The sequence below is a fragment of the Globicephala melas genome, chromosome 7 (assembly GCF_963455315.2).
Source record: "Globicephala melas chromosome 7, mGloMel1.2, whole genome shotgun sequence".
Lineage (NCBI taxonomy): Eukaryota > Metazoa > Chordata > Mammalia > Artiodactyla > Delphinidae > Globicephala > Globicephala melas.
In genome coordinates, this window is record NC_083320.1 from 72,908,234 (window position 1) to 72,922,744 (window position 14,511).

The following is a 14,511-nucleotide window of genomic DNA, read 5'->3' on the forward strand; positions in this document are numbered from 1 at the left end:
AAGTTAAGCAGGTAATGTCAACAAGGTCTGCCTGTTGGAAGGGAGCAGCCTCACCTCACCTTAAGTGAATGTAGCCCCAGATGTGGGCCGAGGCTTGCCAGGGCTGCCATGAATAAATTATTTTATATTTTTAATGTTATGTTATTTCAAGAAGCCAAAAATCTGGATTTTCATATGAAATCTCCAGAAATTATAAATGTTGGCAAAATAATTCATATTCTAAAAAATACTGTGCAGCCCAAAGAAAACATTGACTCCAGTGGGTACCATTTGCAAGTTCTGGCTTAAACCCGTCAGTGACCCTCCCCAAGAAGGGGCCAGTGGCCTGAGACAAAGTCTCAACCCTATCACACCCAAAGTGGCCCCTATCTTATAACACATATGTGGTGACAACACCTTTACTAACCTGAAGTAATGTTTATAGATAATATATCTCCATATATAACTGTTTAGAATTCAATGTAATAGTCTAAGTTTGATCCAAAGGGAAAAGAAAAGAAAAGTAATTAAAAATGGGGTAATATGTAGTTTGATGAACACACTCAAATGCAGCTACACTGTAAGATTTCTAGAATGCCCTCCAAGGAATGGTACCAACCCTGGTTAGATTCTTTCTTGTGGAATGAGCAAGGTCTGTCCTGGAGGGCGTTTTCTCCTGGCCCCTCCCCGCTTGTGGCAAGAGCTGCTACTTGGGAGTCACCATCAATTTTGTTCCTAAACTTGATTTGGGGACATTTTACTCATGGCCAAGAGAAAAAAGAACTGCTGTGAGACTACCTCATCCCTTTGGGATTTCCTCCCCCAAATATCTCTTCCCATTTCCTGGTTCCCACTCTTTCCTGAGTACCAGATCTCTTCCAAGGTACAGGTGACTGTACCTCAAAATGGAAGAAACATAGAAGCATATCCCCCTTTTCCAATTTAAATTAAAGGCATCAACAGAGATAAGATTTTGCTAACATCACAAATTGCATTTGAGTATCCAATTTGTTCTAGGAGGATTAAACCTACTCTCAAAATAAATTCATTATGTGTGTGTCTCCACCGCTTATTATGTCCTTACGTTCCTATGCTTTAGTAAGTTGAAAAGGCTGTTTCAGTTCCTTTTTTAATCCCCAACTATGAATTTCTAAAGTGGAGTTTTTAATATAAATTGTGGGTTTGAATAACAAAGTATTGCTGGCAATTTTCTGCTGCTTTCACAGTTTATAAATTCTTCTCACCTTCATAAAAATCATAGGTACACATCGTATGTCCAATGAGGGTTGGGAAGTCAGGAATTTCTTTGCTACAGTTGAATAGTTCCTCAGCCAGTTCTTTGTCAAGTTCAGTACTTCTGGTGACAACATTGTCCAAGATTACCTGTTCAAACCGGGGCTTAAAAAAGGAGTCTACGGCTCTGTCTGTTATTACAACAGACCCTGGTGCAATCCCTGCAGTGTGGGAATAAATAGGTGGTTACAGAAGAATGTCACTTAGGTTTACTTTTGACACATAGTATGTAATCTCTTCTGCCAACATTAATTAATGCTAGTTGCTAATTATTCTCCCCATTTTCATCTTTAAAATTATTTTCTTTTCCAAATGCAATTAAATAATAACATTCCGAACAGGCATTTACATTTGCTTTCTTTCCAGATTCACATTTACAATGTGATTGGGTTTAAATTTCAAGACAAACATGACTCTTGGACATGCAAATTAGTACTGGCCTTCAGGTTCAAATTTGAATAAAGTAGGTCAGGAATAAACTAAATGAGCCTGCCAGAAAGTAGTTTTCATAAAGTGATGTGACTACTTGATATTTAATCTTCTCTGCAACTCCTTGATTACTATAATTTCTTTGTATCTCTGTCCTCTCTTCCTTTTGATTCTCATTACATCCATTCCCTCCTCCCCTCTCCCATCCCATGTAAATTAGGCCTCTTGGCTGACCTTCCATTGCTACAAAGTCTGGCTTGCTCCTGGGACTCAGGAACTCAAGTCTCAGGGACTTGAGAAACCATTTTCTGCCAACTGTTATTCCCCTGGCCTGGTGTGTTCCCTCATCCTCCCACACACACTTTCATCAGACCAACTTCAACTCATTCTTCTGGTGTCAGCTTAAGTCACTTCCTTCAAAAGATCTGAATCCACAGAGCGGGAAAAAATTAAAAGGCAACACAGATACATTACATTCAATTTTCCCAGGTCCAGCTTTTGACCTAGTTTTTGACCCGTTCTGATTCCTGTTTAGAGCCTGGATGAGGGGATATATATTGATAGGGCCCTAGACTCTCTCTCTGTCCTAATAGTCATCATATTTTTTGTAATTACTCATTTGTTTGTCTATTGCCCTGATAAAACATAGGCTCTATGAAGGCAAGAATAGTGTCTGTCCACTGTTGTCTCCCCAGTAGCATTGTGCCTATCACATTATAGGTATTCCAATAAAAATTTGTTGAATGAGTGAATGTTTCCATAGAGATGCCATAGACAGAGATCTGCAAACTACAATCCATGGGCCAGATCCAGCCCATCTTTGTAAATAGAGCTTTATTGGAACACAGCCACATTCATTCATTTGCATATTTTCTATGATTGCTTCCACACTCTAATGGCAGAGTTGAGAAGTTGCAACAGAAACCGTATGGCCTGCAAAGCCTAAAATATTTACTGTCTGACCTTGTATAGAAAAAATTTACCAACCCCTACCATAGCACATAGCCATATCCTTCTGGGTTCTTAATAAATTCCAATGTGGATCAACATGGGGTTAATTTAGAAGATCCAGCTAGAGCCCCAAGGTAGGCTCTGATGATAGAGCCTCGGTGAGTCAGGTACTTTTTAAAGAAATCAAACAAGTATCTTCTTGAATTATTCACAGTGTCCTAAAAACAGGAAAGTGACTGAGAAGGAAGTTGAAAATGTGGAAATCAAAAATGAAGTTATTCACATGACATCCTAATATTTAGATGTATTAGAGCATTTATATCCCAGTTGAAGTCTCTTAAAGGCCAAGGCACTGTTTATTTGAGTACCTCATCATAATGAAGTTTTGTTGGCTCATCTAAAGAGTGGTAACATCAGCAAAAAAAACAAACAAAAAAAACCCCAACAAGCTACACCTCCTTCATCTCCAAATCAAAGTTTTTAAAACAAAACAAACACATCTTATTGATAAGCTAAGAGTTCTTAATGAGAACAGAACTTCAAAATGATGGATAATCCACAACAGCACATTGCTTTAATTTCCCACAATTCATAGACCTTCATTGTGCTACATGGGCTATATGTATCATGTTACCATCAAACAAAAGACCTAGAATCCATGACCATGAGCTGGATGGTCAGCAGGTTGCTTTGCCCACACTGGACACTTGTTAATATCAAGGGGCAACCACAGCAGTCAGGGTGGTACATTGCATGGGCATGGGCTATGCAGACAGATCCTTGTATCCCACAACTCAAGAATTATGAGCAATCTTAATAACAGTGTTATCCATTTCATCCCCAAATGCATCATTCCCTACTATTGCTTATTTGGGATAATATTGGATAAACAACAGTCCAGAAGGATGCCTGATCTAATAATGATTGCTAACATTCTCCTTCTCTTTCTGGATGGACATCCATAGATGTCCTTCTTTAATCCATCTGTGAGGGCCTTGGCTGGACTTTATTCCTGTACCACAGCTGTGGAAAGGGCATGATATTTTTGAACGTGTTTGTTTCTAGTGAAGCATGACTTAGCCACCTGTGTAATTCTAAGACCAAAATCTCAGCCTTTTTTTTTTTTTTTATAATTCCCATTCAGTCCTGTCACTCTGTCAACCAAACATTTCCAGTTACAATGCCCTGTCTGTATTTGCATTTGGTGACATAGTAGAATCATCCCCTCACAAGATCTGCTCCTGAAGAAGAGGTTGAAAAAGAAGGTCTCCACAGAACTTTACCTCAGCCCAGGGTAGATGTATAAACAAGGCTCCTGACTAGCTGCCTGACCAGCCAAGGAAGAAGGGAGGAGAGGAGGCTCTGAGAAAACCTTAGGAAGCATCACCCAACTCTTCCCTAAAAGCCTGGCCTGATCTCTTCTGCTGTGTTGGTGAGGAAAAGACCCAGCCAAGAAAAGGGTAGTCACTGACATGAGCTAAAAGCAATGTTTTCCTAAGAGCTATTGATGTCTGCTTACTTAGCTGATAAACAAGGCAAATCTTAGTGATTTATTTCTTTTACTTGAGAGCACTTATAAAATTCCTAAGCTTCAAAATCTATTCGAATCCTCAAAACTTACTCTTATCCTCAAAACATATTTCCTAGCAAGTTTCCACTCCTCCCCTTAAGAACACCTAAGTCCATCTGGGCAGTGGGCTGTGGGATGTCTCACTCCAGGTTTCCATGCAGGGAAAAAGAGAAAGATTATATACACATGCATTTCCTTAAATTTTTAAAATTTTCTTTAAATTTAAATTTCTCAATTGCCTCAAGCCCAGCCCCCTGACACTTTTTAGCCCATCCGGGTTTCTTCTGGGCTCTGAGTACGTTGGTGTGTTACCACACCAATAGCTTACCCTGTATGGAACAACCACTTGGATTTAATAGTATATAAATCAATCCATCTCACCTATTCCCCCTGATGTACCAATTCTGATAATGGTAACGTCACAGCACCGGGCATGGTACAGTAATTTAATGAGTTCATGAAGCATAATAGAAATGGAGGGGATGCCCATGCCATGCTGTGGAGAGAAAAGGGAAAGTCATTATACATCTTGCAGAATGATAACACACACAGGACATATTTACTTCCTTCATTACAAGTTAACAGCCCTCAGGTAAATTTACATAATCATTATGACTTTGCCATAGCTGAGGAAAACGTAAGTCAGCTCTAACCGACGCCCACATGACATGCTGATAGATGGGTCCATCTGTGGCGATGAAAGAGAGACATCTCCCTGTCAGTTAAACTGAGTTCAGCCCTCATTGTCAAGAGCAGAAGGTGGGGGTGGCGTGGTGTACTGGTGTGTCAGGGCAGTGCCATTTCTCAGTTCCCCACTGGGCTCTTCACAGTGAGTTTTGAAAAAGAGCTCTTTGCAAGATTGACTTGATTTTGAGGAAATATAGATTTGGCTACCATGTATTTAGTCCTTTTCCACTATACTAAATGAAAGAGTAAATCCATCTCATTACTCTCATGTGTCCTTGTTCATTTGTTGATAATTCTGTTGAGCTCTGAAAGGCACAAGGGTAGAGATGTGGGTTACATCTACACCTAACAATTTGGAGTATATAATGGATACACATTCAGTATATAGATCATGACTGCAACTCTAGTCTTCCTCAGCATTTGGAAGAGTAGAATCAATGTCACAGAATAAGGGTCAACACAGGTTAGAGGATTTGGCCACTCCTGGTGGTTACAATATGTTCTAATAACGCTCCAGAAAGGTCCTCCATGCTGGAATCTGTAGTAGCTAGAGCTAAGTTTAGAATGGGTGTCTATTTCATTCTTAATATAACACGAGAGAGTCAAATGTGGTCTTCAGTATTCTACTCTTGGGCACAAAGACTTTGTGTGCAGAAAAGCACCAGGGGCATCTTGGCAGTTAGGTGATGGCTGACACTAATTCTTCATTAACAAATCTAGAAAACTATTACAGCCATGACCACAATATTTTCACCTGAGTTCCCTTCTTCTCACTATCAAGAATATTAAACTATGGAAACTTTGAACCTCTGGGTTTCCCATTTTTGGTTGCCATGGAACATGTTCTGACTTCCAAATGCATTGTAAGTCTCCTAGAGGCTATCAATCAAACCGGTATTAGTTGTATGTCCAAGATTCAGTAACACAATAGTACTGCGGGACTTTAACACCTCACTTATACCAATCGACATATCATCAAGACAGAAAATTAATAAGGCAACACAGATTTAAATGACACAATAGACCAGATAGATTTAATTGATATTTCTAGGACATTTCATCTGAAAACAGCAGATTACACTATCTTCTCAAGTGCACTGGTAACATTCTCCAGGATAGATCACATCTTGGGTCACAAATCAAGCCTCGGGAAATTTAAGAAAACTGAAATAATATCAAGCATCTTTTCCGACCACAACACTATGAGATTAGAAATAAATTACAGGGAAAGAAATGCAAAAAACACAAACACATGGAAGCTAAACAATACGTTACTAAATAACCAAGAGATCACTGAAGAAATCAAAGAGGAAATCAAAAGATACCTAGAGACAAGTGACAATGAAAACACGACAGCCCAAAACCTATGGGGTGCAGTAAAAGCAGCCCTAAGAGGAAAGTTTATAGCAATACAATCCGACCTCAAGAGCCAAGAAAAATCACAAATAAATAATCTAACCTTACACCTGAAAGAACTAGAGAAAGAAAAAAATAAAACCCAAAGTTAGCAGAGGGAAAGAAATCATAAAGGTCAGAGCAGAAATAAATGAAATAGAAACAAAGAAAACAATAGCAAAGATCAATAAAACTAAAAGCTAAGTCTTTGAGAAGATAAACAAAATTGATAAACCTTTAGCTAGACTCATCAAGAAAAATAGGGAGATGACTTAAATCAATAAAGTTAGCAATGAAAAAGGAGAAGTTAGGACGGACACCGCAGAAATACAAAGCATCATAAGAGACTACTACAAGCAACTCTAGGCCAATAAAATGGCATGGACAGAAATGGACAAATACTTAGAAAGGTGTAACATTCAAAGACTGAACCAGGAAGAAACAGAAAATATGAACAAACCAATCACAAGTAATCAAATTGAAACTGTGATGAAAAATCTTCCAACAAACAAAAGTCCAGGACCAGATGGCTTCACAGGTGAATTCTATCAAACATTTAGAAAAGAGCTAACACCCATCTTTCTCAAACTCTTCCAAGAAATTGCAGAAGAAGGAACACTCCCAAACTCACTCTACGAAGCCACCATCACCCTCATTCCAAAACCAGACAAAGATACTACAAAAAAAGAAGGTTACAGAACAATATCACTGATGAATATAGATGCAAAAATCCTCAACAAAATACTAGCAAACAGAATCCAACAACACATTAAAAGGATCATACATCATGATCAAGTGGAATTTATCCTAGGGATGCAAGGATTCTTCAATATACAAAAAATCAATGTGATACACCATATTAACAAATTGAAGAATAAAAACCATATGATCATCTCAGTAGATGCAGAAAAAGCTTTTGACAACATTCAACACCTATTTATGATAAAAACTCTCCAGAGAGTGGGCATAGAGAGAACCTACCTCAACATAATAAAGGTCATATATGACAAACCCACAGCAAACATCATTCTCAATGGTGAAAAATGGAAACCATTTCCTCTAAGATCAGGAACAAGACAAGGATGTCCACTCTTGCCACTATTATTCAACATAGTTTTGGAAGTTCTAGCCATGGCAATCAGAGAAGAAACAGAAATAACAGGAATACAGACTGGAAAAGAAGAAGTAAAACTGTCACTGTTTGCAGATGACATGATACTGTACATAGATAATCCTCAATATGCCACCAGAACTACTAGATCTAATCGATGAATTTTGTAAAGTTGCAGGATACAAAATTAATGCAAGAAATTTCTTGCATTCCTATGCATTAACAACAAAAGATCAGACAGAGAAATTAAGGAAACAATCCCATTCACCATTGCAACAAAAAGAATAAAATACCTAGAAATAAACCTACCTAAGTAGGTAAAAGACCTGTACTCAGAAAACTGTAAGACACTGATGAAAGAAATCAAAGATGACAGAAACAGATGGAGAGATATACCATGTTTCTGGGTTGGAAAAATCAATATTATGAAAATGACTCTACTACCCAAAGCAATCTACAGATTCAATGCAATCCCTATCAAACTACCAATGGCACTTTTTACAGAACTAGAACAAAAAATCTTAAAATTTATATGGGGACACAAAAGACCCCGAATAGCCAAAGCAATCTTGAGGGAAAAAGTGGTGCTGGAGGAATCAGACTCCCTGACTTCAGACTATACTACAAAGCTTCAGTAATCAAGACGGTATGGTACTGGCACAAAAACAGAAATATAGATCAATGGAACAGGATAGAAAGCCCAGAGATAAACCCACACACATATGGTCAACTAATCAGTGACAAAGGAGGCAAGGATATACAATGGAGAAAAGACAGTCTCTTCAATAAGTGGTGCTGGAAAAACTGGACAGCTACATGTAAAAGAATGAAATTAGAACACTCCCTAACACCATACACAAAAATGAACTCCAAATGGATTAAAGACCTAAATATAAGACCAGACACCATAAACCTCTTAGTGGAAAACATAGGAAGAACACTCTTTGACATAAACCACAGCAAGATCTTTTTTGACCCACCTCCTAGAGTAATGGAAATAAAAATAAACAAATGGGCCCTAATGAAACTTAAAAGCTTTTGCAAAGCAAAGGAAACTATAAACAAGACGAAAAGACCACCCTCAGAATAGGGGAAAATATTTGCAAATGAATCAATGGACAAAGGATTAATCTCCAAAATATATAAACAGCTCATGCAGCTCAATATTAAAAAAACAAACCCAATCCAAAAATGGGCAGAAGATCTAAAGAGACATTTCTCCAAAGAAGACATATAGAGGGCCAAGAGGCACATGAAAATCTTCTCAACATCACTAATTATTAGTGAAATGCAAATCAAAACTACAATGAGGTATCACCTCATACCGGTCAGAATGGCCATCATGAGAAAATCTACAAACAACAAATTCTGGAGAGGGTGTGGAGAAAAGGGAACCCTCTTGCACTGTTAGTGGGAATGTAAATTGATGCAGCCACTATGGAGAATAGGATGGAGGTTCCTTAAAAAACTAAAAATAGAATTACCATATGATCCAGCAATCCCACTACTGGGCATATACCCAGAGAAAACCATAATTCAAAAAGAGTCATGTACCAATATGTTCATTGCAGCACTATTTACTATAGCCAGGTCATAGAAGCAACCTAAATGCCCATTGACAGATGAATGGATAAAGATGTGGTACGTATATACAAGGGGATATTACTCAGCCATTAAAAGGAATGAAATTGGGTCATTTGTAGAGACGTGGATGGATCTAGAGACTGTCATACAGAGTGAACTATGTCAGAAAGAGAAAAACAACTATTGTATATTAACACATATATGTGGAATCTAGAAAAATGGTACAGATGAACCGGTTTGCAAGGCAGAAATAGAGACACAGATGTAGAGAACAAACGTATGGACACCAAGGGGGGAAAGCGGCCGGGGGTGGAGTTGGTGGTGGGATGAATTGGGAGATTGGGATTGACGTATATACACTAATATGCATAAAATAGATAACTAATAAGAACCTGCTGTTTTAAAAAATAAAAATTCAAAAAAAATGAACAATGCTAAAGGAAAAAAAATAAGTAAAAATGATAAAACCCCCCAATAAAGACAGCAATTAATCAGTTAAATAAAAGCAAGTACAATATCAACAAAGAGAAACAAATAACTTATATTCTATCACCCATTGACAAAATAATACCAAAACATTAGAAAAAAATGATCTGAATTGATACATGAAATACACACAAAACAGCTGTTATAGCAGACTATTTGAAGAATAGAGAAAATTTGAAGGAAACTTTAGAGAGTTACATACATACATACACACATACATGCATACAAGTATAGATGATAGATGGAAGGATAAAGAAAGAAGGAAAAAAGAGAAAGAAGGAAAAGAAAGAAAAAGGAAGGAAGGAAGGAAGAGAAAGAGAGAGAAAGAAAGAAATCAGATAGATGGGTAGATACATACACAAAAGATGGAAACATGTATATCAGTAATTCTGAATATGGCTACAGTTCCTTATTCGCATTTTTCTATATTTTTTAAGTTGATCAAAATTAAAAACATTACTTAATCAAAAAAAATGTATATCCAAGATTAACAAGACTGGACTCTACCACTAATGAATAAACTCTCTAAATCTCATTTCCTCAATTGTATATTAAGAAAATGAACCATTATTTAATCTATTAGGTTCCTCCTAAATCAGATATTTAATAGGTTTATGATTATCACTTAATATGTGTCACGGTGATAAAATGACAAATGGGCTTGTATGTTTCTGCTAGACTCTCTCTCTTTCTCTCTTTCTCTGTCTCGCTCGCTCTCTCTCTCTCTCTCACACACACACACACACACACACTCCTCAGCAGCTGCTGGAGAGGAAGAATTTTCAAAGAAGTGGTCTCAACTGGAAATCCTCTTTCTGCCTAGTGAGACTCATTTCTAATTGTCTGACCCCTCTGGACATGATGCATATTTCAGTTCTTTTTCCCTGATGGACAGCAGGATCAGTCTACTGCCATTTTTATATCTTACTCTGAAGTTTTACTACTTGTTTATGATAGTTTCACATTTTTATAAATTTTACTTTTCTGTCCTTACCCATTTATTGTGCAAAGAAAAGGACAAAGAGTTGTAGTCTAAAAGTCAAGCAAAAGTTAGCAAGACAAAATGTGCCAAGATCTGGGGATACTCAGTTTCTTTCTAATGTAGCTTTCTGTAATTGTTGAATGAACAAATGAACGAATGGATTCTCCCATGTGAGCCCAAAGCAGGTTTCATGTATTTTGTCCCAGAGGGGAGACCAACTTGGCTGTCCCACCGGTGTTGCATAATTTTCCCTTCTTCGGTCTAGGCTTCCAGCCATGATCATCCATCCTTCCATCTCCACGTACTATAGAGCAATTGATAGTTATTCCCCGGTGCGGGAGTCACATATAATCCAGCTCCTTAGAATTATCACATCTCTGCAGTGGATTCTTCCCTTGTCACCTGGCATGCTTAGCTGTGCCCCTTATGAGGGCTGCAGTGTACAGATATGTACAGACTCAGAGCTATTGTTTCAGAATACAGCCCTGTGGCAGAGAGACCCACTTGGAAGGCAAGCTGGGTGCACACGCATGTACGTTCCGCTAAGTGTATGCTATCCTGAGTCCAAGAGGGAAACGGTCTCTGTGTTCCCTAAAATTGCAAGTCATTCCACTTTCATATTGTCTCAGGACACTGTGTGTCCAGAGCTGTTAACATATTCTAAATACAGGAGAGCAGTTTGCAAGAGCTCCATGGAAATGTATTAGCAGCTTTTCAGTGAGCTTATTACAGTGTTAAATGGCACAACTTGGGTAATCCTGAAAATTGGCCCCTGTGTACTAAAAGCCCAACATTCCCAAAGCTGGATAAAGGGTAGAGGAGAAAAAATTGCTGGTGGCTTATTAATCAGTTACAAGCTAAAGAGAGGAAATGTGCTTTGAGGGTTTTTTCTCCTAACTTGCATAGCTAAGTGGTAACTAATAAAGCAAACCAAAGTAGCACTGAATGTTATTTTCTGCCCCTAGGACTTTTTCCAACTATGAATGTCACACCTGGACACTTAATTTATTGTGTGAAAATGCAAAGCAGGAGGGGAAAAAGAACTCCTGTATTTGGAAGTTCCCACTTTCTTTTGCTAGCTTGTGATGACTATGTGACGTGCAGCCATTGAGTACTTACACTGATAGAGAGCACGGGACCAATTTTGTACATACAATATCTGTCAGTCCCGGCACAGATGTCCTTAACGTCTTCTTCACTGTCTTCCAATCTGAGTTCCTTGTGCATAAACAGTGCAAATGCTTTCATTCTGTTAGGGCTTCCACCAACGCAGACAAACTGTTAATAAAAATAAACAATAACCTGCCTTAGTAACTGGGATAAAAAGCAAGGGTCAGCTTTCAACTTTAATGTTTTTATTTTTCAATTATATTCTTAAGGGTATATGTAGATGTTATGGGTTATGTTCATGAGTTAACTAATTGGCATCATTACCCGGTAAATAAGGCAACCAGAAACATAGTTTATGTACATAATTAGTAATGAAAAAGATAATCACAAAATCAAAATAAGTGTTGATTTTGTTCAGGTGGGTGTTTCCTGGTGTTTTTGTCATGGTGAACATCAAGAAGCATCTTAAGTGGACATAGGCAGCTTATTGTTGGGCATTAGCGGGCTATAGGCTTAATGTGTCAATTCCGAGGACATGGAAATACATAACATGAGAACTATAAGTTTAGATGTGTTTTCTGATTCCACATTCCCAATCATACATTTTTATTATAAAATATACTATGTTAATTTAAAGCTTTAAAGAAAACACATCAAGACTTTCCAACTTCTCATTCAGAAGACATTTTCATGGAACAAGCCTTATCATTGTAGACTAGAAATCTCACTACGGTATTTCTTCATTTCCAACAATTTGGTTTTATTTTTGTCTTATTCACATTTTAACATCTCTGAAATTACAATATGGATTGTAGTCAAGGGTGTCAAATCTAATAAAATATGGTAATAAAATTGTCTGGTGGTTGCTTGTGCAATAGCCTCTTAGGGGTACATCAGTCCCAGGGATGGGAGAGGTGGATATCAGAGAGAGGATGGACATGGCCTAAGAGCAGCGTGGATGAGCAGCCAGACTGGTGGGGACCAGGGCTCAGCAGTGGGGAGGAGGAGTGGCAGCAGATGTCAGAGACCGGAGGAAGCACAGCCCACAGAAAGGTGCCAGGTGCAAAGTCATTCTGGAATCTGAGCTGAGCAGTGAGGTGCACAGAGTCTGAAGAGGCTCCAAGTCAGAGAGATAAGGCAACACAATGGTTTAAGGACTAACCTTTGAGGTTAGAGAAGCCTGGCTTTGCACCCCAACCCTGTATCTGATTAAGTAGTTTGTTCAGTGTTATACGTGTAATCTCTACGTGCCTCAGATTATCACCTCCAAAATAGAAACAAACAAACAAACAAAAAAAAAAACCGTAGTATCCTTCAGAGGGTTTTTGTGAGGATAAGATGAGATTGAACATGATAGGGGACAAAGCCAGGCACTTTCTGAGTGGTCAACAAATGGCAACTTCCGTTTTTCATATCATAGAGCAATTTCCTGGCCCTGCTTTTGAGCTTGCTTATTTGTTTCTGTATTTTTGGAATTTAGTGCAAATGAAACTAGTTCAAATCCAGTAAGGAAAAGGCAGCTGGTAGTGCCTGACTGATGTGGGCAGCGTTAGGCAGAGCTTCAGAAGGATTGCCAGTGAGGCCCCTCACAAGGATAAAGAGTATCTGCCCAAGGAAATAACTAACTGAGGTTGTAGAATTAGGTGCCCGATTCACAATTTACTGTGAGTATTGGGTGGTCTCATTACATGATGCATTTTGTTTCCATTTAGCAATAATTCCTATGCCACCCTCATTCTTGATGGTGGGATGTAATTAACCTTTTATCCAGGCCCTCTGCCTCTCTTCTACCCTCATTATTATCTTTTCTGTGTCTTCTTATGAGTTTCTCTGTTGGGGCCTAAAGTTGGTAATGAACTGCAATGAAAGTTAGCCATCAAGGCTGAGTAGCAAAGAGGATAAGACCATGGTCTAAGGTAAGTTTTTAAATTAGCATTGATTATTTGTGAAATATTCCCCTCTGTTCGTATGGACAGTTAAGACTTGGCTCAAGATCCAAGTACAAGGAGGTCATTTTTGTTGTTGTTGTTTCCTTTTTACAAAATACAGTAGTTTGAAAATAACCTCAGTGTGTGGTGCCAGTAAATGTAAATTACAACTATTCAGATTGACCATAAAACCAAAACAGATGTTGGAATAGCTTGTGGTTTGAATTCTTCTTTGAACTTAGATATTGCTGTAATCAACAGGAATTTCTGAATGTTTCTGGAGACATAAAGATGATAAGTGTAGACAAAAGCGTTTTTGTTCTTGAAGACTTACTTCTAAATCAGACTTACTAAATATCACCTATTGACACAATTTTCAGTCTGGCTGCTTTGACGAGGAGTAAAATATGGCTGAAGACCACCAACCAACAATGACTTTAAGTGACACTTTCTGTGATTTATGTCCCCCCCAAAAAATTATCATTTGTCCTGGTTTTATCAAAGAAGATAGAAATGTCTTGGGAAGGAGTCTGAAGCATTACAAAACTATGTTAAGGACTTTGCCTAAAGACTGCCAGAATGAACTCACTTTCAAATATGCCTAGTGTCTTGAAAGACTTAGCTTTGCCATGTTGTATTTATCTGGTCCTACTGCAGTATATGTATTTTGTCTGTTAATAAAGGAGTATAGAGACTTAAAATACATATTACATAGTATTGTAAGATAATGCTTTTCCATGTTACTTGAGATTTCTAGGGAGAGATTGGAGGGTACCAGTTAGTGATCTTATAAAAGATATATTTGGAGGTTGAATTTGAGTAGATAACTTCTAAAGATACTCCACTATATTTTTCAACTGATTGATTGATTCAAGTCTATATGACAAAAGACATTAGCTGTTTACCAAACTCTTCCCCCTTCTTTCTGGGCACACTACTAAACTCAACTTCCCAGCCTCCTCTTCAGGCAGATGAGACCATATGCCTGAGTTCCAGCTACTAGAAT

The 14,511-nt window shown here is 38.1% G+C and overlaps 2 protein-coding genes across 3 annotated transcripts in view; one reads left to right on the forward strand and one right to left on the reverse strand.

Moving 5' to 3' along the window:
* Positions 1-14,511, forward strand: part of CCDC148 (coiled-coil domain containing 148) — a 480,287-nt gene that overhangs the window by 320,893 nt on the left and 144,883 nt on the right. The window lies entirely within an intron of this gene.
* The window catches only part of UPP2 (uridine phosphorylase 2), a 42,585-nt gene that overhangs the window by 13,402 nt on the left and 14,672 nt on the right, over positions 1-14,511 (reverse strand). Inside the window, exons 3-5 of the mRNA XM_030849832.1 lie at positions 11,587-11,745; positions 4,604-4,718; positions 1,224-1,433 (exon numbers count right to left, since the gene is read on the reverse strand). Coding sequence (XP_030705692.1) covers positions 1,224-1,433; positions 4,604-4,718; positions 11,587-11,745 — 484 coding nt within the window. The remainder of the gene's footprint in view (positions 1-1,223; positions 1,434-4,603; positions 4,719-11,586; positions 11,746-14,511) is intronic.